Source organism: Anoplopoma fimbria, chromosome 21 (assembly GCF_027596085.1).
Source record: "Anoplopoma fimbria isolate UVic2021 breed Golden Eagle Sablefish chromosome 21, Afim_UVic_2022, whole genome shotgun sequence".
NCBI classification, from domain to species: domain Eukaryota; kingdom Metazoa; phylum Chordata; class Actinopteri; order Perciformes; family Anoplopomatidae; genus Anoplopoma; species Anoplopoma fimbria.
The window spans coordinates 7476014-7502613 of NC_072469.1; the positions used below are offsets into that span (position 1 = coordinate 7476014).

Below are 26600 nucleotides of genomic sequence, written 5' to 3' on the forward strand. Positions count from 1 at the left end.
GAAATGCAGCCTGTTGATTACTAATACTTGTAGGATATTTAGGTGTTTATTAATAAATGGATCATTACACACTACAGTAAGCAGATATAAGGACATTTAAAGGGCTTATTAACGTACACTACAGTTGTACACAAGTATAACTTGTCATATGAAGACATATTCTATAACAATATTGTTAATATACATTAATAAACTCTTATATCTGCTTACAGCTACAGTATAGTTGTAGAGTTTGTATACTGTTTACACGTTCTAAATACAGGGACTTAAAATACAGTGTTTAAGCCATGCATAAAAACAAAACTCTTACTTAAACTAACAAAAAAGAATCATAAATCATCATAACCTCTCTTTGTTATATCTTACTGTTTTGTGTTATTGTATATTATTTTTCACATATGTCTGTATAATATATAATATATATAATATAATAAAATAGTCCTTTATTAGTCCTGCAGCGGGGAAATTTACAGGATTACAGCAGCATAGATAGCATAGAAGTATTTTAAATAAGTAAGTAAGTAAGTAAGTAAGTAAGTAAGAGAAAAAAAATCCACAATAACTAAAAAAATGAAAATAAATACAGACAGAATAATTATAGTTATAGTATTGCACAAGTAACCTTTAGAATAAGAACTATGAATTATAAATTATAATTGTATAATTTAACATGTGTTAATGAGGTACAGTACCAGTCAAAAGTTTGGACACACCTTCTCATTCAATGCTTTTTTGTACATTGTAGATTAATATTGAAGACATCCAAACTATGAAGGAACACATATGGAATTATGTGGTAAACAAACAAATGCTCAACAAACCAGAATATGTTTTATATTTTAGATTCTTCAAAGTAGTTGAATGAGAAGGTGTGTCCAAACTTCTGACTGGTACTGTATATATATATATATTTATATATATTTTATTTATTTATTTATATATATACAGTACCAGTCAAAAGTTTGGACACACCTTCTGATTCAATGGTTTTTTCTTTATTTTTATTTTTTCTACATTGTAGATTAATATTGAAGACATCCAAACTATGAAGGAACACATATGGAATTATGTGGTAAACAAACAAATGCTCAACAAACCAGAATATGTTTTATATTTTAGATTCTTCAAAGTAGTTGAATGAGAAGGTGTTAAAAGCCTCCTTGTCACACTTTTAAAGTGTTGTTTTTCAAAGCAAGCTCTTTAAAAAAAAAAAAAAAAAAAAAAAAAAGCCAAAGCGCGTAACCATGACGCGTCACACGCTCTGACGTCATCACGTCAACCTGACGCTAACCAAAGAGCTTGGGTTGCTTTTTTCTCCTCCTCCTCCTCACTATCTGCAGCCAGCGGCCAGAAGAAGCCGCAGTTATAACCCGTGTGGCGGCTCTAACATTAACCTACACAGCTCAGACAACAAGTCCACACACATATATGTAACCGTGCACCATTGTTTTTAGCACGTCAGCTACGTTTAAGCCGTAACCGGACCGCATGGAGTCCGCGTTCAAAAGGTCGGCGAGGTGTTGTGCGGGACAAGAGAGCATCCAGCTAACGTTAGCTAGCCGCAGCTAGCCGCGGACCGCACGGCGAGGAGAAGCTCGGTGCTGCTGCTCACTCCACGGACGGACACAGAGGACGTCAGCCTGTAAACAATGGGCCTCATATTCGCCAAACTGTGGAGCTTCTTCTGCAACCAAGGTGGGTGTCACTGACGTCCCCGCTGGCCGCTGAACCGAAGCTAACAACTGTTAGCCTGTTAGCATAAAGTGTGCAGCAAGACCCATAACAACAGACTGAGGGGGGAATCATCTCACTACATCTCACCTTTCAGGACTCTTCATGTTGCATAACTTTCCAGTGACTTTCTACATATTATTATTAATATTTATATTGTGCAGTATTTGTATTAAATGTGATTGAATTGTTGCTTTGTTTAACAATGACTAACTTGTGTGAAAGGGAAAGTATTTATGCAAATAAATTGAGTTAAATACTATAACGAATACAAAAAGAAAATACATGTGGTATGAAATATTGTTGAAAAAGCATTTTTACAAGATATGATTTGTAAAATATAAGATTAAGGAATATCTATTTGTTCTTTAAGTAGCCTTAAGGAATAAACTTGGCCACATTTTTACAAGATATGATTTATAATAATAATACATTATAAACCACAAGAGAAAAAAAGGATAAAAAAATGCAATGAGTGAAATGATACTGTGAAATATTCAGTGTGGCTTCAGAGGTGGATACATAGTGTGTGCTTTGTTTGATTACATCTGATGTGAGGAATCAATTCAGATACATTTAACAGTAGTTTTCCTCCTATATGTGAGTATTTATTTTGCCGTAGTGAGGGAAAAGTAAAGTTTTTGAGTGGAGTTGAAGCAACAAAGGATTTGGGTCGATTGCAACTGAGTGTTTTCATATTCTGCTTTACTCCAATGGTCATTATTGTCATTTGATGGTGAATATATATATATATAGTACCAGTCAAAAGTTTCGACATACCTTCTCATTCAACTACTTTGAAGAATCTAAAATATAAAACATATTCTGGTTTGTTGAGCATTTGTTTGTTTACCACATAATTCCATATGTGTTCCTTCATAGTTTGGATGTCTTCAATATTAATCTGCAATGTAGGAAAAAATAAAGAAAAACCATTGAATGATGAGGTGTGCCCAAACTTTGGACTGGTACTGTATATATGAATCCCTCTTGTTTAAATGCCTTTGGGCTGTCAAGCATTCTTGGCAGGCCCTAATTCTGGATTACACTGTTCCAGGTGTCAAATTGCATTCGCTTTTAAGAGATTATAGGTGAGGGCTGAGTGAGTAGAAGTTAATTACATGTATACAACACCATAATTAAATCACCCAAATAGTGCTGGCAATGGTGTTTTTAAATGTGTCTTGATGTTATTTTATGGCTTTTATTCTATTCTGAAACATTTTTGCTGCAGTGTGTGTGCCACAGAAAAGCGGTCTCTTAAGCCTGAGGTGCAGTGTCACCACTTTAAAGGGCTCCATTTTGTGGCACAAGACCAAGACATCAATATCAAAGATTCTTGCATGCAAATATGCATTTTTTTCTGCGTTTTCTGGCTAATATCAATATTTTTCTTTATAATTCTGCAGAATAAACGCATTACTGTTTTGGAAAATGAGTAACCTTTAAGTGTTCTGCTTGGATAGTGATTTTCTGCAATCCAATGGAATAAATCATTGGTTGCTATTGTTAACATCTAGTTTGTTCTCAGTAACATTTCAAAGGAATGTGACCCAACCCAGGGTAGATGTTCTAGGTAATTACATGTTTCCCAATGTACTAGACTGTTGTTCTTTCCGTTATCTCATTGACAGAAGAGCTGTATGCATGTCATATAGGGGTCTATATTAAATTTGAGTTTTGATGACAATAATTGCACCAATTTAGTTGTGCTATCAGGATCGTCACAGGGTAAGTCATCATTAAGGAAGCAAAAGGCATCCAACACCCAATACAGTGCACAGAGACTGACAGAACTGCGAACCCTCTGACCAGACTTCCTTCCTCTTTATCTGCCAAAAGCCTCGGAAGGCCGGAAAAGTCAAAACACTAAAGTGGGATATTTTGGCACGTCCGTGTCAGCCCTGATTCTGCATTTAGTCTGTGATGTTTGTCTGCTTCACCGCCGTCAAAGCCTTTACTGTTACAAACTGTGCTAGCTGGTTTCTTTGAATGGAAAGAAAAATTCCTGTAGTTTCAGCGAAACTAGGGGGGGAAAAGGGGTCAGGAAGTTTTGAAATAAGTTCAGCCTGTATGAATTTGTATAAGCAGCAATGACTGACATGAATGCATTGTATAGACTGACTGCAGATAAACTCAATGACGTGTTTTTACAGTGACTGACAGAGAGCAGAATTCATCTCATAAGTGTTTTCTTGATAACAATGTCCTCTTGACGTTTGTGTTCTTTATTTGTTTTGCAGAGCACAAGGTGATAATCGTCGGACTAGATAACGCAGGGAAAACCACCATCCTCTACCAATTGTAAGTAGTTTTATTTATACATTTTACAGTTGGAACTTACTTTAACTCAGAAAAAACTCACTTTATGATTCTGTTTTTTTAAGTCTGATGAATGAGGTCGTCCACACGTCCCCCACTATCGGAAGCAACGTGGAGGAAATAGTGGTGAAGAACACTCACTTTCTGATGTGGGATATAGGAGGACAGGAGTCTCTCAGGTCCTCCTGGAGCACCTACTACTCCAATACAGAGGTGAGAAATACATGCAACGCTGTTGGGAACACATTTTGTACACCGTGTACTACTTTTCCAGCAGACGAGGGGGAACGGGAGTATTGTCCAGCAGCAGGTTTTTTCTTTCCTGAGCGTGGCAGCTGGTGTGTTTGTTCAGCGCACAGACGGCAGCAGGGGCCGCCCAAGTCAGAGGTCACCCTTTCACAAAGGGGCCCGTCTAAAAAGCGAAGCGAGGGTCAGCCTCTGTGGTGTTTTGGAGAAAGGAGAAGAAGAACAGGAGTGTCATGGCAGAGGCAGATGTGTCTTGTTATAGAGGGGCTCTCTACAGAACCACATGAATTAAACGTTCCTGATATAACATCTGCCATGACATGGGATAGTGGTGTGGATTTAACCCGCATTTGACCGTTCATACCACGCAACAGGCCAGAAGGAAATACAAATACCAGGCCACAACTGTTCACACATGACCTGACTCCTCAGCTCTTGCTCTCTGACACGTCTCTGTGAAAGAGCTGAAACGATTTGTCTACAGATTGTATATTATTCGACAACTATTTTGGTAATTGATTTACATTTGTCTATAATTTTTTCAAGCCTCTCAATTGTGAGGATTTGCTTCGTCTCTGTCTTATGTGATAGTAAACTGAATATTTACGTTTTTGACTGTTCGGATAAAAACAAGCAATTTGAAAATGTCTGCTTGCTCTCTGTGATAAATTTCTTTGCTTTTTTATTAAGCTGCCACAATTATTCAACTATTTTTTATAATTGATAAAGCGTTTTAGACTTTTTTCAAGCAACAATTACGAATGCGTTTTCAGCTTCTAAGATGTGAGGATTTGCTTGTTCTTTGTTATATATGACAGTTAATTGAATAACGAATAATAAAACAAGCAGATTAAAGACACATTTAAAACGTTAATTGCACCATTTTAAAAACAATTTAAATAAAATATTGATCGCTTAACTGAGAAAATTGTTAGTTGCAACCATACTTTCAGCAGTGTATAACATGAGCTCATTAGTAGTAGTATACTCTACCAGCCTTTTCAGTTAAATTGAGATTTATGTCAGAGAAGTACTTTATATTTGTTACAATAGAGTTACTAGGAGCCCTACAGTTACTATAGGAACCATATATTGTATTAACCCTGCAGTTACTATGGTAACGTCACTCTTTTGTGCCAAAGTGTCAGACTCGTGTAGATCCCTGGCTGTGATTTGGGTCACAGTAAAGTTGGATAACGCGTGTTACTGAAACCTTTTTACTGAGTCGTTTAGTTTAAATGGCCTCTTTCACATCTCACCAACACCAGCAGGCCTTTGGTCCTTTGTCATAAAGGGTCACTCTCTCTCATTCAAAAGGGGGTTATTAACATAGCAGTCACCAGTAGCCTTTGTGAGGCCCTTGGCCCCGGAAGTAACCAACCGCTGTGCTGCATTTCATTGCTGTAAATGTCTTTTCTGAAAAGCGGTCAGTAAGTGTGATTTTTAACATCCCGCTCTGCAGTTCATCATTCTGGTGGTGGACAGCACAGACAGAGAGAGGCTGGTCATCTCTAAAGAGGAGCTCTACAGGATGCTGGCTCATGAGGTAAAAAAACCCCCCAACATTTTAACATCTCTGTGTGTGGCCATAAGGAAGCAGACTACACAGACTCTGTTTTTATAACGGGCTGTGATTTTTCCACCAAGGATAGCCTCTTCCACTCTGCTTCATTGTTTAGAGCTTCAGAAGGTGGCAGAGAGCGATGTTATGGTTTCATTGTTCTCTTCGTTCTTCCCCTCAGGACCTGCGGAAAGCAGCTGTGTTGATATTTGCCAATAAGCAGGACATGAAGGACTGTATGTCCGCGGCGGAGATCTCCAAATACCTCACCCTGAGCTCCATCAAAGACCACCCCTGGCACATACAGTCCTGCTGTGCACTTACAGGAGAGGGGTGAGTGCTTTATGTTGATGTGTATGGATGTGTGTTCAGAGTGACATAGTCAGCAGGATTTTAATTAATTCAGTGATTAGACATTAATGAAATTCCATCAAGATCCCAACCCTGACCAACTGACAAAAGACCTTGAGTTACTCTCATTATACAGTCAATAAGATAATAGAAAAGAATGAACAATATATTGATTAAAAAAGATGTATACAGATGTTTTGACAAGTTACTCTCTTTTGTCCAATCTTGAATTTATTTAAAGTATATGGCAGCAACATCACTGGTTTTAATAAGTTGTTTTTGTACAAAATTAGGACGAGAAGAGAATAATTTAAGGAATTGAAGCTCATCAATGTGCGTTAGAGGGATTTAAGTATGGCATTATCTCTATCTGTTACTAATTAATAGGGTAAAGAAAGTGATATTTTAATAAACATATTGCTTGAAAGGCATTGCATTACGTTTTCCGTTCATAAAAGATGTCACATGAATGTCATCCATGACGTTAAAACCCAATAATACCCATAAATATTTAATTTAATGTTTTTTATTGCACATTGATGTCTGCGTTTACTGCACCACCTGTGAACAAAAGTAGAATGGATTTAATGAATAACACCTAGGCTTTTGTTTCACACATTTGAGACTAAATCCAGATGTTTAAACCCGTCTTGAAGGGCTGCTATTAGTTCTGTAAACCACCAGATGTCACTGTGTGTGCTGAGTTCAAAGCCCCGGAGCTCCAAATGTTTTTCTCAGCCATATAGGAAGAAAGCCTCATTAAACTTTATTTGCCCATCAAAAGTATATTGGACACATTTTGTGCAGCCAGTGTGGAAAAAAACCTGCCATGATTTAAGTGCACTGAAACATCCTTAAATATATGATTTCTGTCCATAAAGTTGGTACGTTCTTCCTCCACTGACGCGTCTTCATTGTTTTTCCAGTTTATGCCAAGGCCTTGAGTGGATGACTTCGAGGGCTGGACTCAGATAGCCCCTCCCTCATCCATCAATGGCCTGACTACCTGCACCACCTGCACGGTGGCAACAACAGCTTCTCTTTACTGGTTTATTTGTACTTTTTATTTTATTTTTAAACGATAAACTTGGGCTTTTGACCTCTGGAGACGGCACAAGACAGAGGAGCATTGACGCCTCCCACAACTTAAATGTGTGTTAACAGTGGAGCTGGAAACAGTGGAGCTGGTGTTTCTCCCCAGAGGATGAACCAGAACTGATGAACTGACCTGGTCATCCGGGGCGAGAAGTCGCTTTTTTACAGTAAAGGAGGAGAAGAAGATCATTTCAGTAAGTTAAGAGTGGGTCCAAGTGCAAAGCAGGGCTGCACTGGACGTGATTTACACTAAACACATATCATGTCATACCATATCAAGAGAATGCCATAAACATCACGTTGGTGCAGCTCTTAATATTATTATTATTGTTATTATTTTTACTCTATAAGTTTCTTCATGTTCAGGTAAACAATTGACAAGACGAGCAAAGGGATTACAAGCAGTATTTTGAAACCCGTTTTCATGGGAATGGTGGCACAGGGGAGTTCTTCAAAATAATGTTCTCATCAATTTTTTTCTCTTTTTTTTTTTTTTTTTTTTTTTAGCACACACATAAATGTCTGTTACACATGATTTCAGTTTCATAAGCTACATCGTTGGTGGTTATTCTCACACTAGAACGTATTGATGCCGTACTGAAATGTGGTCAATTACAAATCTCCTTTCTTTATTAACTTTGAGTCTGTACTTGTATGTAATTGAGCCAAACGGTGTGAAGGGTTGTCATGCAAACTTTTTCTTAAAACTGACCCTTTAGCCGTTTATTTAAAAAAAGCGTAAAAATGGCCGATACATCACTACTTCAAGTACAACACTCCGCTTTGATAACAGTATTTTAAATCTAAACACTTAAGTTTTGTCGACGATGCGTAGTGATTTTTATTTAATTTTATTATTTTAATTTTTGCTTATTTTAATTATTCTTTGCGAGTTAGCATCTTGACTGTTTTTGTATTAACATATGATCATTGGTGCTCTGCAGGTGTCTGAAACTGATCCACTGCATCCTCATACAAACATTTAAATTACTTTTCTGAAACCATTTTGACCAGTATTTCTCTTTTGAACATTTTGTACTTTTAAAGAACGGGATCAGAATAAGCCACCATCAAGTAGAGGACACACGTTTATGGGGTCGTTGTTACTCCTTAAACATTCTGGACTTGCAGGTTCAGTGGTTTAGTAGCATTACAATAATCTTAATAAAATATTTTGGCCATCATATATTTCAAACGTTGATCCTCCGCCTTAACCAACGCTGTTGTGAGTGTTCTTGTGAATGAAGCTGACGGTCTGCTTTTTTTTTTTTTTTTTTTTTTTTACCCTTGTCTCCCTCCTTTTGACCCGGTGTAAGAATTCCTTGAACTTGGTGACAGATCGATGCACGCGTCACTTTGAAACCATGTCTACCTTTTTAAAAGTTCCCTAGTGGCCAAAAAGAAGACGGTGCATGAGTTTTAATTGAGTCTGAATCAAAGTGGAGATGAAGACCTGGTGTCCATCTTGGGTTTCTGGGTCTCTATACTTTGTGGGTCAAGGTATTTTTACATGAAAAGGTTTACAGCTTTTTACCTTGATCTCACAAAACAAGGGAACCGCATTTCAGTCAGTGTGTTGGTGTTCAGTCTGGGTCATGTACAGAATTTCATCTTTTGTTTTCAATAAAAGTTTCTTTTGAACTTTGAGTTTGAATGGATTTGGTTTATTTTTCAACATATTTGAACTTCTGGATCGGGGTAAAATAAATATTTTACTTACAATGTTGGGCTAAATGTTACCTGCCCTGCATACTTTTCTCTAGAAAAAATGCTTAAAAAGGTGATTTGAGGTGTCGATTGCCAATTTCAAATGGAAGAACCAAGCTTAGTATGATGCAAACACCGGTTTATTTACAGCAGTAATATATGAAACGACGCACAGAGCAACTCCTCACCACTGTTAATGAACATAAAAAGGAATTCTCAGTTTTAAAAAAACATATCAGCCAGTTTACTGTAATGTTATTTGTTTTGTCATTATGATATACTATATTATGGATTTGTTGTGATTTATTTTGACGTACTATACTATTACTTTTTTTTTATTTACATTTTTTAGATATACTGTACTATGACTTTTTTCAGTCATAGTACAGTATATAGTAAAGTCTTTTTTGACAACTATACTATAACTTTTAATTTTTTACTTTTGTTAACATACTTTACTGGGACTTTTTTCATCCTACTAAACTAAGACTTTTTTGGGTTTTATCGACTTTCCTGTACTATGACCTTTTCATCATACTATGATCTTTTAATGATTTTTTTGACATACCATACAATAACCAAATTTTAACATTATACTATGACTTTTTTACCTTTTGTGACATACTACATTGTGACTTTTTTAAAAACTTTTTTCATCATACTATACTGAGACTTTTAAGGGACTTTTCTGACATACCATACTATCCCCAATTTTATACATATTATACGATGACTTTTTACCTTTTGTGACAAACTATAATGTGACTTTGAAACTTTTTTCGACATACTATACCATGAATTTTTTTCAACATGCTATAAAATGACTATTTCATCTTATTACATTTTTTTCACATACCATACTATCACCAATTTTAAACATATTATACTGTGACTTTTGTGACATTTTTTTTTTTTTACAATATGCTATAATATGCCCTTTGTTAGTTCTTAAAGTAATAATAGTATAGTATTTCATAAAGTGACAATAAAATCATAGTATAATATGTCGTAATGTGTCAAAAGTGTTGCACACACAAAATGTTGTAATGAAGTCACCGTCTGTTGTAAAGAAAGTCAAAAATATCACAGTATAGTATGCCCCTAAAATCTTTTATAAAAGTCATGGTATAGTATGTTACAAAATGTCGTAAAAACATCATTGTAGAGTAAAATTTCGTAGAGTGCATATAAAAATAATTCCTGTGCGTATATGTTTAAGAAACTAAACCGTTTATTGCCAAGGAGGATTGATCATACAAGGAAATTGGAAAATATTATTATTGAAAAAATAACATGAGGAATGCTTAAAAATATATCTGTTCTTAAAATGTCTTTGGCAGATTGAACTTCTTGGGCTGCCGTAGGAGGTACATCTTCGGTTGTTCTTTATTTGATGACAGAAGCTCCCATTCCTGGATGATGATGTGCCCTGGATGTCATAGTACATGACATGGAAACCTTGTACTACACATCAATCTTCACAGAGAAGATCTTGGTACAGCTCTTATGCATTAACACAGTCATACAAAAAACATTATCACGCTACCGTGGAGAAGGAAAACAATGTTGTGTCTTCACGATGGGAGTCGGGAAAATCTACAAGGTCCTATCTTAGCCTCCAGTGACCCATAAAAAAAAAAAACTCCCAACACAAAACAAAATAGTAATTAAAAGGTCATAGTATGTCGATAGTCATAAAAAAGTCATAGTATAGCATGTAGAAAAAAAAAAGTTATAGTATGTAGGAAAAAAAAGTCATTAAAAAGTCATAGTATAGTATGTAGAAAAAAAAAAAAAAAGTCATAGTATGTTGAAAAAAAAAATAAAAATAGAAAACAATAAATCAAGTATAGTAGAAAAAAAAGTCATAGTATGTTGAAAAAAAAAAAGTCATAGTATAGTATGTAGAAAAAAGTCATAGTATGCATAGTATAGTAGAAAAAAAAAGTCACATAGTATAGTATGTTGAAAAAAATTAAATAAAAAGTAAAAAAAATAAATCATAGTATAGCACGTATAGTATGTTGAAAAAGTAATAAATAAGTCACAGTATAGTATGTCGCCAGAATTGATCCTGCAGACTCCCTGTGATTAAAAACCAATGACTAATATTCATGCGCTAAATGAAACATAATGGAAGAGATTTCAGATAAGTGATTTGGTAAATATTTTCACTCAAGATTACTTTGATGGTCCATTAGACCTAAACACATAATATCAGGGGAGCATCTGGGCGTCAATAGTGCAGACCCCAGGCTGATCAAGATTTACAACCTTTACCCTCAAGCTCACAAAGAGAGGGAACTGAATTTAAAACCGTCAGTGATAGAAAGTAGTTCAGACTAAAAGAAATACATGACATATACTTACAAGCCTGGGTCAAAACGCCCCATATCTTTCTACTAGAAAGAAAATGCCAAACAAGGTGATTTTAGTGATTATGTACCTTATTCAAAAGAGGAGATCCAAGGCAAGTAGGATTCAAACAGTTTATTCTCATCTGCAGCGTAATCGCCAATCAAACGAAGCACAGAGCAGTCAAGGAAAAGACACAACTCTTAACCACTTGTAAGGAACGTAAAAGGAGATTCTTAATATCTACAAAAAAAAAAAAAAAAAAAAAAGTACATTAAAACAGACATTTTACTGTAAAGATTTTCCTCTAATTTGTATTATACATTCACTTTTCAATGAAGCCTTTTCACTGAGGTAATGAGCAAAGAAAAAACACTGGCAAGACAAGACGTTTAGAAACGGGGATTAATCAGGAATAGATTAAGGGACAGTGAAGAAAAGAAACAAACTTGATTTAGACGACATATAAAGTTAAACATGGAACTGGATAATAGGCGATTGAAACATAACAATGGTACGTTTATCAAAAACTTATGTTTTCTAAGCTGCAACCCAGGTGCCTCGTTTCCTTGGCCGTGCCCTACTGTCTAAAATACAGACGAGCGTTCGCAGTAATAAGATTCAACAATACAAGCTTCAGTTATAAATGCAGCGGTATTTTTAAATTTAAAACTCAGTGCTGAAGAAAGTTCTCACAGTAACATCACTGTCACACATAAAAAAATAAAAAGCAACACACACACTGATAGCAAACAATGGAACAGCAGATGAGTTCTCCGCTGATGGGTCAGCCAGTCTTAAAAGGGTTTCTCATGGACCCAGAACAGATCCTTTTCGAGTAGGAACATCATCTTAATCTGTCAGTCTCCATTAATGCTGGTGCTTTCTGGACTCCTCTTTGTGACATCATTTGCAAGAAACTCTGCTCGCTTGCAGTCTTTGTTGGCCACTCATCCATTACGAGACCTTCCTTTTTCTCAAGCGTTCATGAAGAGCCTCTTTTGGAAATGTGGCAGGTTTAGAGGAGCTCATGTATGTATGCATGTATGTATGTATGTATGTATGTATGTATGTATGTTGTTTTGAGCTTGGGGTTAAAATCCATACTGGAGAAGCTTTGAGTCTTTAAAAAATAAAAAAAATAATGTCCACCAGCTGTACACATATCACTGCCAGCAGAAGAGAAGGCTTCAAACATGCACTGGTCTAAAGCGTGAAAATGGCTTTGGATGAGGCAGCAAAATCCAAAAAAAAAAACAACAAAGTACATGGGGTGAAAAATGAGGAGGAGGAAAAGCCTAGATATTCTTTGGCGTGTCCATCTGGGAAATTCACACGCACAGAACTCTGGGGAACCTGGGAGAAGAGAATAGAAATGTAACTAATTAAAATGTGTCCATCACAGAAGAAATGCAGTGGCACAAGATATCTGCCATGCTATAAGCAAAACACCATCCATCCTTTCATATTACACAATAAAAAAAAAAAGCCACCTCCAATCACTTTCATATTGTGAATCATATCAAAATCAATAATAATCCAACCTGTCCTCAGTGAAGCCGTCCATTTCCTCCTCGTCATCCAGCTCCATGTCCAGCTCGTTGTCGAAACAATCACGGCCATAGCCACTCAAGACGCTGCAGGGACAAAATATTTTTACATCATCATAAGAATGCATGACTTTTGTCCTTTTCTGGAAACAGGTACACAACTCTCAATAAGTGAGTATTTCAAACACTTTTATTTATTTATTTAATACTCTCCGAAGCTACTTGCTGCATTCGATAAACTACTTATAATGTCAATGGCATATAGTCATCATAGTTTAGTCATCATAGATGCTAAGTGGATGAGTGTGCTGCGAATGCTGACCTGACGGAGCGACATGTGAAGAATACAATCCTCTTGAGTTTCTTGTTGTAGAAGAAGTAGTTGAAGGACCAGAGGCTCCCTTCTTCACCAAAGGGGTCTGAGTCCAGATCAGGGTTGTAGCTAAGAAGAAAACGGCAAACTTAGAACTGGCTGAACTCACAGATTTTCAGTATCTGCTATACAACACACGCGTAGGTTTGTATACACACACACACACACGTGTATGTTTGTATACACACACGCCTACCTGTAAATGTCACAGCCCTGCAGGTTGATCTCCTGGTCGATGGCGTTCCAGAGCTCCGGCCCCAGAGAGTTGAACTCCTCTCCCACAGCTGAGAACAGGCTGCCGTTCACGGCATTAGCCACCTGGAGAGAGGTCATCGTCAAGTAATTGTTGAATAAAATACTTTTTTTCCCCCCCCAGGAGGGCAGACTCAAGCTAAAGAGGAGGACACTCACCCAGTTGAGGCTGGGCTCTCGGCTGAACTCGTGGGCCCGTGCGGCGCTGAAGTCGTAGTCCGGTCTGAAGGACTCGTTGAGAGTGGTGATGAGGTAGAAAAGAGTCTTCCTGCAACACTTGTCACTCAAGGGGTTCTCACCGTCTTCACTGCTCTTCCCCAGCCTGGACAGAAAAATATGAAGAAATTAAAAAAGGGAAAATAAATCCTTAAATAACTTATCCACCTATTGATTAAGGTCTTTAGTGCCCCCCCTGGTCCTTCATTGTGGACTGCAGTACTCACTGTGAAGGGCTGGTGGCGCTGGCGGACTGAGGGGGAGAGAGGGCCTCCAGGACGTGGGGCTCCCCCTCTTGGCAGAACTGCTTGAACATATGTTTATCGTCTCCTGCCATCTTACAGGAGTAGCTCTCCATCCTGCAGGGGAAAAAATATATATAAATGAATAATATAATACCATGTGCAATGTTTATTTATGACCTAAATGAAGTGGGTTGTAAAAAATAATGCATTTCAAATACATAGAGCCTGAACTATTTCTGTCAAAATGTACTCCACAGAGGTTATGGAAAAACAAGAAAGTACTGTGGGTTTTAATATGAAATATTATAGAAAACCTGCAATGACACAGACTACTTTTCTTTGTTTTTGTGTTATTCAGCTCCAACTTTACCACTTTTAAATGTTACCATACATTTGGCTAAGCGTGCACTCTTGCCACCTTTGTTATTTGTGGAAAATAAAAAAGTATCAGCTCAAATTTGGTATTGAAATTTAAAAAGATTCACCCAAACTGAACTGAAAGAGCTCTATAACCTCTGACTTTTTTTTTTTTTTTTACAACCAGATAGCCCTCGTCACAAGTCAGGGCTGAATAATTCCTGCATTCTCCGTTCATGTTTCTGGGTCACACGCCACTGTAAACCGATATGCAAATGGGCCAGAGACGTGCAGTTGTTTATTTTGCCTCCTCATACCTAAGGGTTATGCAAGAGCAAAAAGGTTGCGCAACTTAAGATATGCAGACCGCTGAGACACTCACTGGCCTTGGCGGCCTAATTATAGGGACACTGGGTGGGAGCAAATACCACAGTGGAAACAACTGCCCCGGTTTTTCCACTCATAACACAGCTGACCTGCCGACAAACCACGGAGCAAGGAGATGACACCGGAGCGGAGTGAAGATTATCAACAAGAAAAAAAAGGTTATTTTTAACCTACTGCAGCAAGTTCTGTTAACATCTGGTCACAACACAAGCAGCGGGCTCACATATGTGGTTCATGTGGTTTAATGGCTTTAGTCATCAGTGCACACTCTATTTATGCACTGTCAATTGTTGTCCGTACCAAACAAGGGGCCTTTACACAGAACACCAGCTGTGTTCTCTGGAGTTTAGTTTTATTACGATTGTGCAACCTTTAAGTGCAGAGCACTAATAGTGTCTTATGTTGTTACAACATGTTCAAATCAAAAGCTTGTCTGTAGAAAATATAAATCTGCTAGAAGCCTGATGGGTACATCTTTAGTTAAAGCCTGCAGCTTGCAACTCCTGCTGCCATGATGAGCTGCCTCAGTAATCCTCTAAGCAGCCTAAACACCAGCAGCCTGGGCAGCTCCAGCAGCACTCAGCTATCATGTGGTATTATTGTATGTGTTTATGTGTGCATACAGACGTGCCAATAACACCCTTCACAACCGTCTACTAATAGCCACAGAGCGGTGTGAGAGGACACCATGTTGTGCGTCAGCCCAGGTCACGATCAGTACAGAAGCTCGGTTTCACCACCCACACTCAAAACCCTGCAGTCAGACTGGGCTGCATAACTTAACATCCCACTGCCCTTTATGTAACTGCACTGTCACTGTATCTGCAAGCAGGCTGAAGGCCTTACACAACCTATGCCAGAAACATGCACTGTAGGTTAACTATTAACTTCCGGTGTAGGCTCTAAACGTTTGGCTTCTAGGTTAGCAGTCTGTTATCACAAAGTTGCATAACATGCAGGCACTGCAGGTTTGCTCTATTACCCCTGTTCATGAGATGCGTGATTTCTGAACTGCCAGTCGCACCTCTCATACACTTTAACCACGGTTAATGACATCATAGCTGTCAAGGTTTCTACTGTGTAAGGAAAACCTCAGTTAAGGTTGACTACAGTGGCTCTTGTTTTGGTATAAACACACAAAGTCTGACTGTTGTGTGGACGTGCTACAAAGTCAGCATTACTGAAAATAGAAGCAGTAAAGCAATCTGCACAAACACACCAGGAGAGGTTAATTGTGTATGCATCTCCTGCGCGCTAATGTGAGTGTGTTTTATATGTGTCAAACCACAGCTGAAGCTTGTCTGAGGGAAGCAAACCCCTGGAAAATAGTATGAAAATTCTGTAAATACCCAATTTACCTGGCCAAATTCCTTGTATGTGTAACGTACTTGTCAATAAACAGCTTCTGATTCTGATTTATCCCATGATATTAGGATAACAGTTTGACAACGTGTCTAGATATACATGTTATACACACACAAACCTACATAGGTTGTTTAATATGGCAATACAATCTTGGCTGACTGTGGGCCTTACCTGCCAAGAATGCGAGACTCTCCTGTTTCAACACACAGCCGAGAGCTGAGGGCTTCAAAGCTGGAGCTTTCCAACAGTTTCATTGCGATCTGTGCAAAAATCAAACAAAGGAACATAAAGTTAATGTTAGTCAACCATCAAAAAACATTAAGCAAACTTATTTTTAACTGTACTTACTGAAAATGTAAAGATAAGATAATCCTTTATTATTATTATTATATTTCTTTATTGATCACCATGGGGGAAATTCAAGTGTTGCAGCAGCTCAACTACACAGACAATAAATACACATACTATACAACAAAAGATAGAACAGGAATAAAAATAAACAGTTAAATTTAGTTAAATTTACAAGATTACAGCAGCATAGAGAGACATTGTTAAAAAAATGTTTTATAAATAAGTAATAAAAGTACTAAACAGGATTATTAAATAAGTAAAAACAAATTAAAATCCACAATAACTAAAAAATATTGAATATACAGACAGTATTTATAGTGTATTATATTAGTGTAAAGCTTGTAACGGTACCATGGTAATGGTTGCTGTGTTGGTTTAATTCCTAACCAACCTTATTAGTAAAGTCATTAAACTAAAACGAAAAACAACAGATGTCAACATAAATAATTCGCACTACAGCGGCCCGTGAGGGACAATCCGCTCTCCCGTAGACCACCGCCCCTCCCCCACCGCCTTCAACACAAGCTCACAAATCCTCTTCCTGGTTCAGAAACACGTCGATGTTAAAGCATAAAGTCACTTACCGAGTTATTTTATCAGCACAGGCAGAAAGAAACAGAGTCCACCCGTAGAAACTGGTCTCCTTAACCCCAAAAAGATGAACGATTCGCGCTTTGTTGACCCGCTAATGCTAGGTAGCTAGCTTGGTTAGCTTTGCGATGCTAACAGTGTTTCCGCTTCACAGCTGCGTAATTAATTCACACTCGAGTTTAAGCATCTTACACAGGCACTCGGTCGAGGATGCGTTATTCTGAGGCCTTTTAAATTTATAGAGAAACTGCTCTTCCCGATTAAATGCGACGAGATTAAATCCAAAGACTGCTGGCGTCCGTCGGAGTCTGTCTGCAGCGGCATCCCTCTCCTCCTGCGTTCACAAACACGCTCGTATTGGCTAAATCAAGTCGCCTTTTTCTAAGCGACTCGATCAGAGAAGTAGCAACAAACAAGCCACCTATCCGGGGAATTCACCGAAACGGGTCAGGGGGGTTTGAAAAGTCGATTTATGTCAAAACAACGCGTCTGCTCTCACGAAAACAACGGGACCTACTGTAGAGCAACCAAGCCCCTTTTTGTTTATATACGGTTGGGTGGTGGCCACGCCCACTTTTCGTTTTTTACAAATGCCCGCTCGTGATTGGTCGTTCGTGGAGATGACAACGAATGTGATTGGTTGGATCTTGCTCGGTCAATTTCTAGGCTAGAATTGTGTTAAATGTCTTGACAGTTTATAGCAACGCAGCTGCTGGAAGGGGAACAGGAAATTCAGAGTTGTTTTGATTGCTTTTGAGATATGCATGTTCACTATCTGTCTAGGATTTACTTATAAATACGTACAGATGCATATTTTCAGTGTCTTTCTGCATAAAACACAAAGTATATATTGATCTGGATCTATTTTCTTCATTATACAATTGTCCAATAATGTCTTTGCACACCAGTACCCTGATTTTTTTTAAATTGAGATCACATCTATTTTACCTTTGCCCTGAGTGTTGACAAATTGTAACATAAGATAAGATAAGATAATCCTATCATAATAGGGAACTTTGCTTTTATATGTATAGCTTTTATTATTTTATTGTTAAACACCCTGCACTGAACTAAATTGCACGAAATGTGCTGATGCAGGCTCAAGCAGCAGGCAGCCACAGTATGATCATCTGACGAGATGACAGATTTTTTTATATTAGCCGACTAGTGGAAGCTATGGAAGTCCATTTCGCCAGTGAAACTGGCAATGAAAACTTAGCCTTGATAAAAAAAAGAAATCCACCAGTAAGTCTCATATTAATGAGATAAAAAGTCGTATTAATGAGATAAAAAGGAATTATTATGAGATAGAAAAGTATAATAATGAGATAAAAGTCATAATAATGAGATTATATAGTCATAGTTATGAGATAAAAAGTCATAATTATAAATTAAAAAATCGAAATTATGATTTCATTTCATAAAAACTCATAATTATGAGTTAAAAACTCATAATTATGAGTAAAACAGTCGAAATTATGAGATAAAAAGTCACAATGAGATAAAAACTCGAAATTATCATAATAATGACATAAGCTTTGATAATAATAATTTATATGTATGTTTATATTGTCAAATGTCACCTATCTATTTCAATGATGAGAAGATACAGTGATGTGTGTGTATGCTTCATAACTAGTAACTAGTGTGAACTAGGGCTCGTCTAATATCGTACGCCAAGGCATGGGTCAGGAATACTGACTACGTTTTTATATGCTCTTTGTGACTGCATATTATTTGCCTCCAGGAAGAACTTAATGAGGTTGTATTGACTTTTTATCTCATAATTATGATTTATTAATCTCATAATTTCGACTTTTTAAGTCATAATTATGACTTTTTAACTCATTATGAGTTTTTATCTCATTATTATGACTTTTTATCTCATAATTATGACTTACTGGTGGATTTTTTATTTTATCAAGGCTAAGTTTTCATCTTATTTTTTCTTTCACTTGCTGGAATGGGCTTCCATAGAGGCCGCTATATTGCACACATAGTAAATATCCATCAATAGAATGGGTATTGGACTAGAATTAACTATCAATCGGCCCAGTGGCCTAATGGATAAGGCATCAGCCTCCGAAGCTGGGGATTGTGGGTTCAAGTCCCACCTGGGTCGAAAATTAACATATTAGCAATATCATCGTCCAACCCTTACTTCACCTAATGAGGTTTATACATCACAAGAATAACAAATCTCAAACCATTCCAAACAAAAACATTCAATAAAGCACTGGACACTTTGATGATCAACCCAGATTCAATGTGATGTATTTTATTGAAAGAAATACAAATGACATACAGAATTCTCTAAACATTATTCGTCATTTGTTTGTCAAGTCTGAGTGATGTAGTCAGAGACATTCTCCAGACCTGAGCACTCATTGTCCAGGTACTCTAAGATCACATTTCCCCCATTGTAAAGCGGCGTTTCTTGGTGAGCCAGCAGCGAGAGTATGGTGTCGTCCATCTGGAAAGCCTCGCCTGTCTGGGGATGACATAACCGCAGCTTCTACAAACAGAGAGGAGAGAGGCGTCCTGTTAAAGTCTTATTCAAAAAATATACAACATGCTATGCTTCTTTTTTGTATGTGTATGTATGTTTAAAATGAATTAGATGTGGAAGAAAACATGGCTTCCAAGTTCAGCAAAATATTTAATTCCTTTATTCTTTTGCACCTTATTGACTATAAACCACAGGTGTAGGTAACCTTGAAAAACAACTTGTGAATACACAGAAATCATGTTCTGTAAAATGATTTAGTGCTCATGCCTACAGCTGTTTGGTTAAAACTGGTTAACCCAGCTTCTTCTTAAACAGGATAGACTCTTGCTGCTTACACCAGCAATGCACGTGTGCTAACAGGGTTGATCTATGTGTAGTTGAGGAAGGAATCTCTTTTTCAGCTTTACTGTTGACAATCCTCTTTTTTATCTTATTTTAAAAAAGTGGAAGTTATGGAGAAGACAAGAAAAGGGAGTCTAGGCAACAAGGGAAGCAGATCAGATAATTGATGTGTTACCTTGGCTGTCAGTACATTATTGTTGTTCTTGAGGCTAGCTAAAGAGGCTGCGTAATCCACCACTTTCCCCACACTCCACTTTGAACAGAAGAACATCGGTTGGCTGGAGTCTTTGGATTCTTTAGGAAGATAAACCTGAACATAGGTTCTCTCCGTCTGGAAAGCCCCAAAAAATTTGAAGTAGTAGTCAGTTGGATAAAGTCATAAACACAGAATAATACCCAGATGTTACACTGTAGATAATATCAATATGAAAAGTTACTATCACATTATTATTAATGAAAGAAATCGAGACAGAATGGAATGTACCTGTGGCAGCCCCTTGTCTCCTGCTGCATGCAGCTTCAGTTTCATTAATGCTACCTTGGCTGCAGTTGCACTGTTCTTTGCTCCTCTGCGTCCTTTACTTTTAGATACGTCCTTTGACTCTGAGTAGCCACAAGAGAGAAATATAAACGCAATCCAAATGTCAGTAGGTTGAGGAATGCAAACAGATGTCCATTAGTTATGACAAAGAGGAGAGCATTTTTGTTTAATACTGATCCCATGTGGACAAATAAGGAATCACAGAAGAAATCTTGTCAAGATGGAAACTACCAGTGACGGTACTACATCGTAACTAACCAACAATCTTTTGCACCAGCTCTTTGGTGGCTGCCATTCGAGGCTTTTGGACCTCCAACTTCTCACACTTGTGATCATCTTGATGACGATGGCTATAAGGAAAGAACAAGAGAAACATGAGCCTTTCAGTTTACCAGTTTCATAGATATAATAGTGATATGCTTCACAAAATGAGGTCAATGTAGAAACCCCTTTCCTTTAACTGCTTCTGTATGAAGTAGGAGCTCGGATGCACTGTACAGATCAACACAAGTAATGTTGTTTTATTAAAAAAGTTGAAGAAAAAGAGAAGAAACTGTAAACTTACGGCAAACAGAAATGTTTTTCACACTGCGGACATATTACAGGCAGCAGTTCTTTTCCCTTGCAGTCTTGAAACGAGCATGGGTAACTTGTGCTGCCACCCACAGTCTGGGATACCTTTTTCACTGGCTCCTGGAAAAACAAAAGAAAATATTAAAACAACCCAGCCAGTAATCTAAGTAACAAAGGAATGTTCCCGTAGTTATCTTATCAAAGAAGGACATTAGGAATATGTAATCAACAACACAGTGTACCTCTGAACATAAATGGGCCTCTCTGCTTCTGTGCTCAAGGCTGTAAGAAACAAACAATGTTCTTTTTCACAAAATCAACTTTTTCAAAACGATGGCTTATGTTTGGTTGTTAAAGATTTGTCACCAAAATATGTACCTAAATCAGCTGATATCAGATTAAACGTACTAGTATTTATGCAAATCATACTTGTTTTAAAGGCAGTACAATCTTTCTTGAAGTTGAGTTTGTATTCAATGTGAAATAACTAGTTTATCACTTAGTGTAAGAGATCTAAATGCTTCCTCAAATTTGGACATTTCTTTCCACTAAATGGGGAATTCTTACCAGAAAACACCACTGCAGAGCTCACAGACAAATGGAAGGAAATCTAAAGAAAGAACAAGAACAAATTTATTCGTCTCAAGAGTTGAATTCAAAACCAGACTTTGCCATCATCTGTCAAAGCCTGTCTATTATGTACAAGACATTTAGTTGAGGTCTAGGAGTCATTATGATAGATATAGTCCCGCAGCGGGGAAATTTGCAGGCTTACAGCAGCATAGAGTAGTAGAAGTGCACACAAGAGACATAGTAAAGAAAGACAAGATAAAAATAAAAAAAACAAGTATTATAAATAAGCAATAAAAACAGTAGAAAAACAACAATAACTGAAATATAATATTTACAGACAGAAAAAACTATTTTAACTATTATTGCACAGTGTAATGTATTGAATCTATATCTATATCTTATATCTATCATATGATATATGATAGATATAAGTATTATGATAGATATAAGTGCATGCAGCTGCTGCACAGTGAAGCTGACTCATTTCACTTTCTCTAGAAAATATAATGAAAGCAATGCACCGTTCCCTTTGCAAGCCTTTTTATTAAATACAATAACTGAACACTGGTGTCCGACCAGGATCAAAACGCTTTAGTTCGCGGTTCCCTCGCTGGCTTCCGTAGCGGGCTAGCTAGCTGACAGGCTAACACAGCTAACGCACCGCTCTGTGTGTTTCATGTAAACAAATACGTCATAAGAACATCACATGTCAATATATTTGCTTTTCGGTTCTCAGGTGGAGGTGAAACGGACCGTTCTGACTGCAGGAATCGATCTGACAATGCTTCCCAATGTCTATCTCAGCCATTACAGCCTGCTGCGGGTGTCAACACGAACTTTGACCCCAACAGGGAAACCACGTGACTGAGATTTTTTTATTTTTTATTTTAAAGTTTCACTCGGTTATTTTAATAATTTTTTTAAATGTGTGGCACCGTATTATTTTACTTTTAGATTAAAGTTGAATGCAGGTTTAGTAATATTTTTTTATTTTTTATTATTTAACAAAACACTTCCGGTTTTTTTAAAACTCAGTGTGCAACAGAGCGGAGGGAGGGCGTCAGGTGTCACTACGTCACTCAGGTAAGGGTGCAAGGTGTGGTGAAAGGTGCGTTCACTGGCTGGTTTGAATTGAAAGCACAAAGCTCGTAGATCCGGAAAATCTGCTCGTAACACACCCGCCTGTTAAAAACAACACATTGTGAAGTAGGACACAGAGGACTGGGAGAGTTACATTCACACTTTACACTAAAAGCTGCTTAAAAAAATGAGCAAAATCGCGAAATTATTCAAGGGGAGCTCCAGCTCCAGCTCGAGCTCATCGAGCTCCTCGAAGTCCAAACACCACCGGTCGCGAGGAGGACCTTCACCACAAGAGGCCATTCACAAACTCAGGGAAACCGAGGAAATGCTGACCAAGAAACAAGACTACCTGGAGAAGAGGATAGAGCAAGAACTAATGATCGCCAAGAAGAATGGCACAAAAAACAAGCGAGGTATGATTTCTATCCTGGTCTGAAAGTTTTTCTTTGACACAGACTTTTATAATGGGCCCCAGGGTTCAGAAATGAGCAGCCTATTGTAAATATCACAGTTAAACTCTCTACAAGTATTAAATAAGATGTTAGGAGCAACAAGGCACCCAAAGTCATAGCTACACATACTTCCCAATAAGATCATTGTCCTACAGGGATTTGTTTTGGTGAAGCAAGTACAACAGGTTTGTAACAAGTGAGGTTACAGATACCAGATTAAAGGAATTGCATTGAATAAATAGACTGAATAAGTTTCTCCCCCTGTGCAAGAAAGCTTTAGTATTCACTGTTTTCTCAGTTGAATCAACTCAAAGTACAAAAGTACAGACAAACTAAAGACAAAACTAAAAATAGACAAAGGGAGTAACCTTGGTATTATTTGTCTTTGAACGCCCAGCACTAGAAGTTCTCAATGAAATAGCAGATACAAGGTGTGAATTTAAGACAAATAATCATCGTATATTTCTTTATCAGCTGCCCTGCAGGCCCTGAAGAGAAAGAAGCGTTTGGAGCAGCAGCTCACGCAGATCGATGGCACGCTCTCCACCATCGAGTTTCAGAGGGAGGCTTTGGAGAACTCGCACACCAACACCGAGGTCCTGAAGAACATGGGCTTTGCTGCCAAGGCCATGAAGCAGGTCCACGAGAACATGTAAGAACGTGGCCTTTATAAGCAATGAAATATGATAAAATATTTTCATTAAAGTGCATCCTCTTACTTTGAAAGTCTAGACATTTGGTGCAATTATCCGTTTAAGTCCTGGCATGATTGTATTTTGGTATTGAGTTATTTTTCCTGTTCACCTAGCTCATTATCAATTTGACTTTTGATACGAATAGGAAACTGCAAAATGATTTTACCTAACTATTGAAATAATATTTAGTTTTATTTGTAAAGCTACAAGGAAAATCATAAAATCAGGACAAAATAATGACAATGAGGGTGCTGTCATAGGTGAACTCTAATCAGTACTAATATCCAAACCTATGAATGCACACACATAATTTAAGAATTCTGTATAAAAACAGAATAATTAATAAATGAAATGATAATCATGTATAATCTAAACTCTCTTATCTCTCTCTCCTCTCATTTTCAGGGACATTGACAAGATAGATGATCTGATGCAGGACATCAATGAGCAGCAGGACGTGGCCCGAGAGATCAGCGATGCAATCTCCGGACCTTTCGGAGAGACATATGACGAGGTTAAGATCCTTTTTTATTTTTTTGTTCTGCCATCAAAATCAACTTTCATAGCATTCACTCTCCTCTTTTTTGACACAACACATATTATAAAATATGCATGGTACTTTCTGTGTGATGCATGCCAAACTGTGACACTCTTGTGTATGTGTTTTCTTAGGATGAGCTGCTGGCAGAGCTGGCAGAGCTTGAAGAGGAGGAGCTTCAGGACACCATGAAGAGTATGGGCGGACTACCCAGCGTGCCCAGCTCCAAACTGCCTTCAGCTAAGTCCAGTCACCGCGCAAGTAAGTGCAACACTATATTGGACGGCAAATTAATACAGTGTAAACACTAAGCATTTCAATTTCAAATATATTTTTATTTTTCTTCCAAATATTTGCAGTTTTTTTGTGCGTATGGAACAAAACTTAGCTTTTTGGCTAGAATTACTTATAACTTATGGCTGTGTATAATTTTTAAACATATACACTTTTTAAAAAAATGTTTGGGGTGGAATTGTATGCCCATATTAATCCTTAGTTGCACCCTTACCCTGATGAATGTTACATAATAATTTGATTAAATTCACCGTTAACTGTTTCTTTCTTTTCACAGCAACCAAGAAAAGGGTTGAAGATGATGACGACATGCGTATGCTGGCATCGTGGGCAACTTAAGTACGTTAAAGCAGCCTGAATGTAATCCGCCAGATCGCTCTCTTTTTTAAGCTTTATGATTTTTGAAGGTTTTTAGGGAAAATGAAGAGCATTATACTATATTTAAAATAAGCTTTTTGCATTGGCTAGTCATGTCACTTTACATGCTATATTTATCAATAAATATTTTTTTTGTAGTGTATAAATCAACAAACTGTATTTTCCTGTCTTTACATTGATCATTCTTACTTTGCCTGTACATAATTCACCACTTTTGAAGGCCTAATGAAGAAATAATGTGGATATGAATGAATGTTTTTAACTCATAGAAGAGAATGCCTAACAGTATCAGCTGTAAATAAAGTCTGATTTTGCATTAATGCTGTAAATATATTACTTTCTCGCTTGCTTCCATGAACTTTCAATAATAAATCAGTACCCTATATATTGTCTAATATTTGTCTACTTTATTTACAGTTGCTTGCAAATTAGATTTGTTTGGATTACAAATGATACTACATCATGTAGTCATATATTCTTTGTAATGTATAATTATAAATCCATATAAGTAATATTTAGGTTTATATTCTTAACGATGAGTGTATATAGTGTATATTTTTGAAAAAAAATACATAATACACATCTATTTTGTAGATTGCATTCTATTGGCCAGGTTTTTGGTATCTTGAGCATCTGATTTTACATTTAAAATGATAAAGAATAATGATACAAATACACAAATGAATACATGCAATACAATAGTTATTAACATTATAGTTATCAACTATTTGGTCACTTAAACCTATTAATTATTGCTATAAATTAATGTTTTATCTGGTTGCACCACCTGACGTTTCCCAGTTGTGCCACCTGATAACATTAATAATGACAGGATTATGGCTGAATAATTGCCTTTTTACTTCAAATACAAAAAATAATGCAAGTCAAAAGTCTCTTTTGAAGTTAAAGTAGTAAATATTTCATATTATCATAGTAATCATGTTCAGTACATAGCAACTAGAATAGGCTACAGTGCAACGGATTGATTAGATGGACAGACTGTAATGGATTGTGATTGAGCAACAATTAAGTCTTATTTTGATATATTCATAAAGAAACACCAAAAAAAAGAAAACAACTCATTTAAAAATATTTAAATGCATAAAATAAAATGTATAAATATTACATTACATACCATTAAATGAAACGCATAGCAACTGGAATGCACCACAAGTTCATACTAAATACAGCAATACTTTGTCGAAACTTGAATGACTTTGGAACTTGTCACAAAATATTTCAAAACATTTTGAACCTTGTAAGGTATGTTGACCTTACAAGGTTCGATTTAAAAAAATCAGTAAATAATCTAAGAGCTTGAAATATAATATCATCTAGTGTCATTCCTTGCAGTTGCGCCACCTGACATTTGCAACATTTTTCAAATTATTCAGGCATCTACTTTGACTCGTGCTTTAGTTTTTGTTCTTGTTAACAAATCCATACATGTAATTTTTAAATACAATAAAGAGTTATATGAAAATATAAAAGAAATGTAGTTTTACATTGGTTGTACCACCTGACATGGAAAGTGTACCAGCCAACCTATAAGTTAAAAGTAGCTGTT

At 37.0% G+C, this 26600-nt stretch overlaps 4 protein-coding genes and 1 non-coding gene across 5 annotated transcripts; 3 read left to right on the forward strand and 2 right to left on the reverse strand.

Moving 5' to 3' along the window:
• The first annotated feature begins 1343 nt into the window (after positions 1-1343).
• arl8 (ADP-ribosylation factor-like 8) lies at positions 1344-7798 on the forward strand. The gene is made up of 6 exons (XM_054623100.1): positions 1344-1695; positions 3975-4035; positions 4119-4266; positions 5762-5845; positions 6042-6193; positions 7138-7798. The coding sequence occupies exons 1-6, from the start codon at positions 1650-1652 to the stop codon at positions 7184-7186; spliced, it is 540 nt and encodes a 179-aa protein (XP_054479075.1). The 5' UTR covers positions 1344-1649; the 3' UTR covers positions 7187-7798.
• Positions 7799-11488: 3690 nt separating this feature from the next.
• Positions 11489-17560, reverse strand: maf1b (MAF1 homolog, negative regulator of RNA polymerase III b). Its single transcript, XM_054623099.1, has 8 exons — positions 17049-17560; positions 16285-16373; positions 13987-14118; positions 13703-13865; positions 13488-13609; positions 13241-13360; positions 12913-13005; positions 11489-12724 (listed from the first exon to the last, which is right to left on the reverse strand). Exons 2-8 carry the CDS (start codon positions 16365-16367, stop codon positions 12700-12702), a joined length of 738 nt encoding a protein of 245 aa, XP_054479074.1. The 5' UTR covers positions 16368-16373; positions 17049-17560; the 3' UTR covers positions 11489-12699.
• Positions 17561-19104: 1544 nt separating this feature from the next.
• On the forward strand, positions 19105-19177 carry trnar-ccg (transfer RNA arginine (anticodon CCG)). The gene has a single exon. It is a non-coding gene; the product is annotated as a tRNA-Arg (tRNA).
• Positions 19178-19299: 122 nt separating this feature from the next.
• zfand1 (zinc finger, AN1-type domain 1) lies at positions 19300-22430 on the reverse strand. The gene is made up of 8 exons (XM_054623232.1): positions 22347-22430; positions 21588-21630; positions 21263-21302; positions 21013-21140; positions 20706-20797; positions 20391-20509; positions 20082-20237; positions 19300-19570 (listed from the first exon to the last, which is right to left on the reverse strand). The coding sequence occupies exons 1-8, from the start codon at positions 22399-22401 to the stop codon at positions 19394-19396; spliced, it is 810 nt and encodes a 269-aa protein (XP_054479207.1). The 5' UTR covers positions 22402-22430; the 3' UTR covers positions 19300-19393.
• A 206-nt stretch (positions 22431-22636) lies between these two features.
• Positions 22637-25409, forward strand: chmp4c (charged multivesicular body protein 4C). Its single transcript, XM_054623204.1, has 5 exons — positions 22637-23089; positions 23603-23780; positions 24229-24337; positions 24496-24622; positions 24933-25409. The coding sequence occupies exons 1-5, from the start codon at positions 22861-22863 to the stop codon at positions 24992-24994; spliced, it is 705 nt and encodes a 234-aa protein (XP_054479179.1). The 5' UTR covers positions 22637-22860; the 3' UTR covers positions 24995-25409.
• Positions 25410-26600: the final 1191 nt, after the last annotated feature.

Bases quoted from the DNA above. Each gene is read 5' to 3' on its own strand.
- arl8 (XM_054623100.1), top strand. From the start codon at position 1,650: ATGGGCCTCATATTCGCCAAACTGTGGAGCTTCTTCTGCAACCAAG. The intron at 1,696-3,974 runs GTGGGTGTCACT...TTTGTTTTGCAG, and splicing joins GAGCTTCTTCTGCAACCAAG to AGCACAAGGTGATAATCGTC. The intron at 6,194-7,137 runs GTGAGTGCTTTA...TTGTTTTTCCAG, and splicing joins TGTGCACTTACAGGAGAGGG to TTTATGCCAAGGCCTTGAGT.
- maf1b (XM_054623099.1), bottom strand. From the start codon at position 16,367: ATGAAACTGTTGGAAAGCTCCAGCTTTGAAGCCCTCAGCTCTCGGCTG. The intron at 14,119-16,284 runs GTAAGGCCCACA...TTTCCCCTGCAG, and splicing joins GAGTCTCGCATTCTTGGCAG to GATGGAGAGCTACTCCTGTA. The intron at 12,725-12,912 runs GTTGGATTATTA...CTCTTCTCCCAG, and splicing joins GACGGCTTCACTGAGGACAG to GTTCCCCAGAGTTCTGTGCG.
- zfand1 (XM_054623232.1), bottom strand. From the start codon at position 22,401: ATGGCTGAGATAGACATTGGGAAGCATTGTCAGATCGATTCCTGCAGT. The intron at 21,631-22,346 runs GTCCGTTTCACC...TTCTTTCTTTAG, and splicing joins CGATTCCTGCAGTCAGAACG to ATTTCCTTCCATTTGTCTGT. The intron at 21,303-21,587 runs GTAAGAATTCCC...TGTTTCTTACAG, and splicing joins CTCTGCAGTGGTGTTTTCTG to CCTTGAGCACAGAAGCAGAG.
- chmp4c (XM_054623204.1), top strand. From the start codon at position 22,861: ATGAGCAAAATCGCGAAATTATTCAAGGGGAGCTCCAGCTCCAGCTCG. The intron at 23,090-23,602 runs GTATGATTTCTA...TTTCTTTATCAG, and splicing joins TGGCACAAAAAACAAGCGAG to CTGCCCTGCAGGCCCTGAAG. The intron at 24,623-24,932 runs GTAAGTGCAACA...TTCTTTTCACAG, and splicing joins TAAGTCCAGTCACCGCGCAA to CAACCAAGAAAAGGGTTGAA.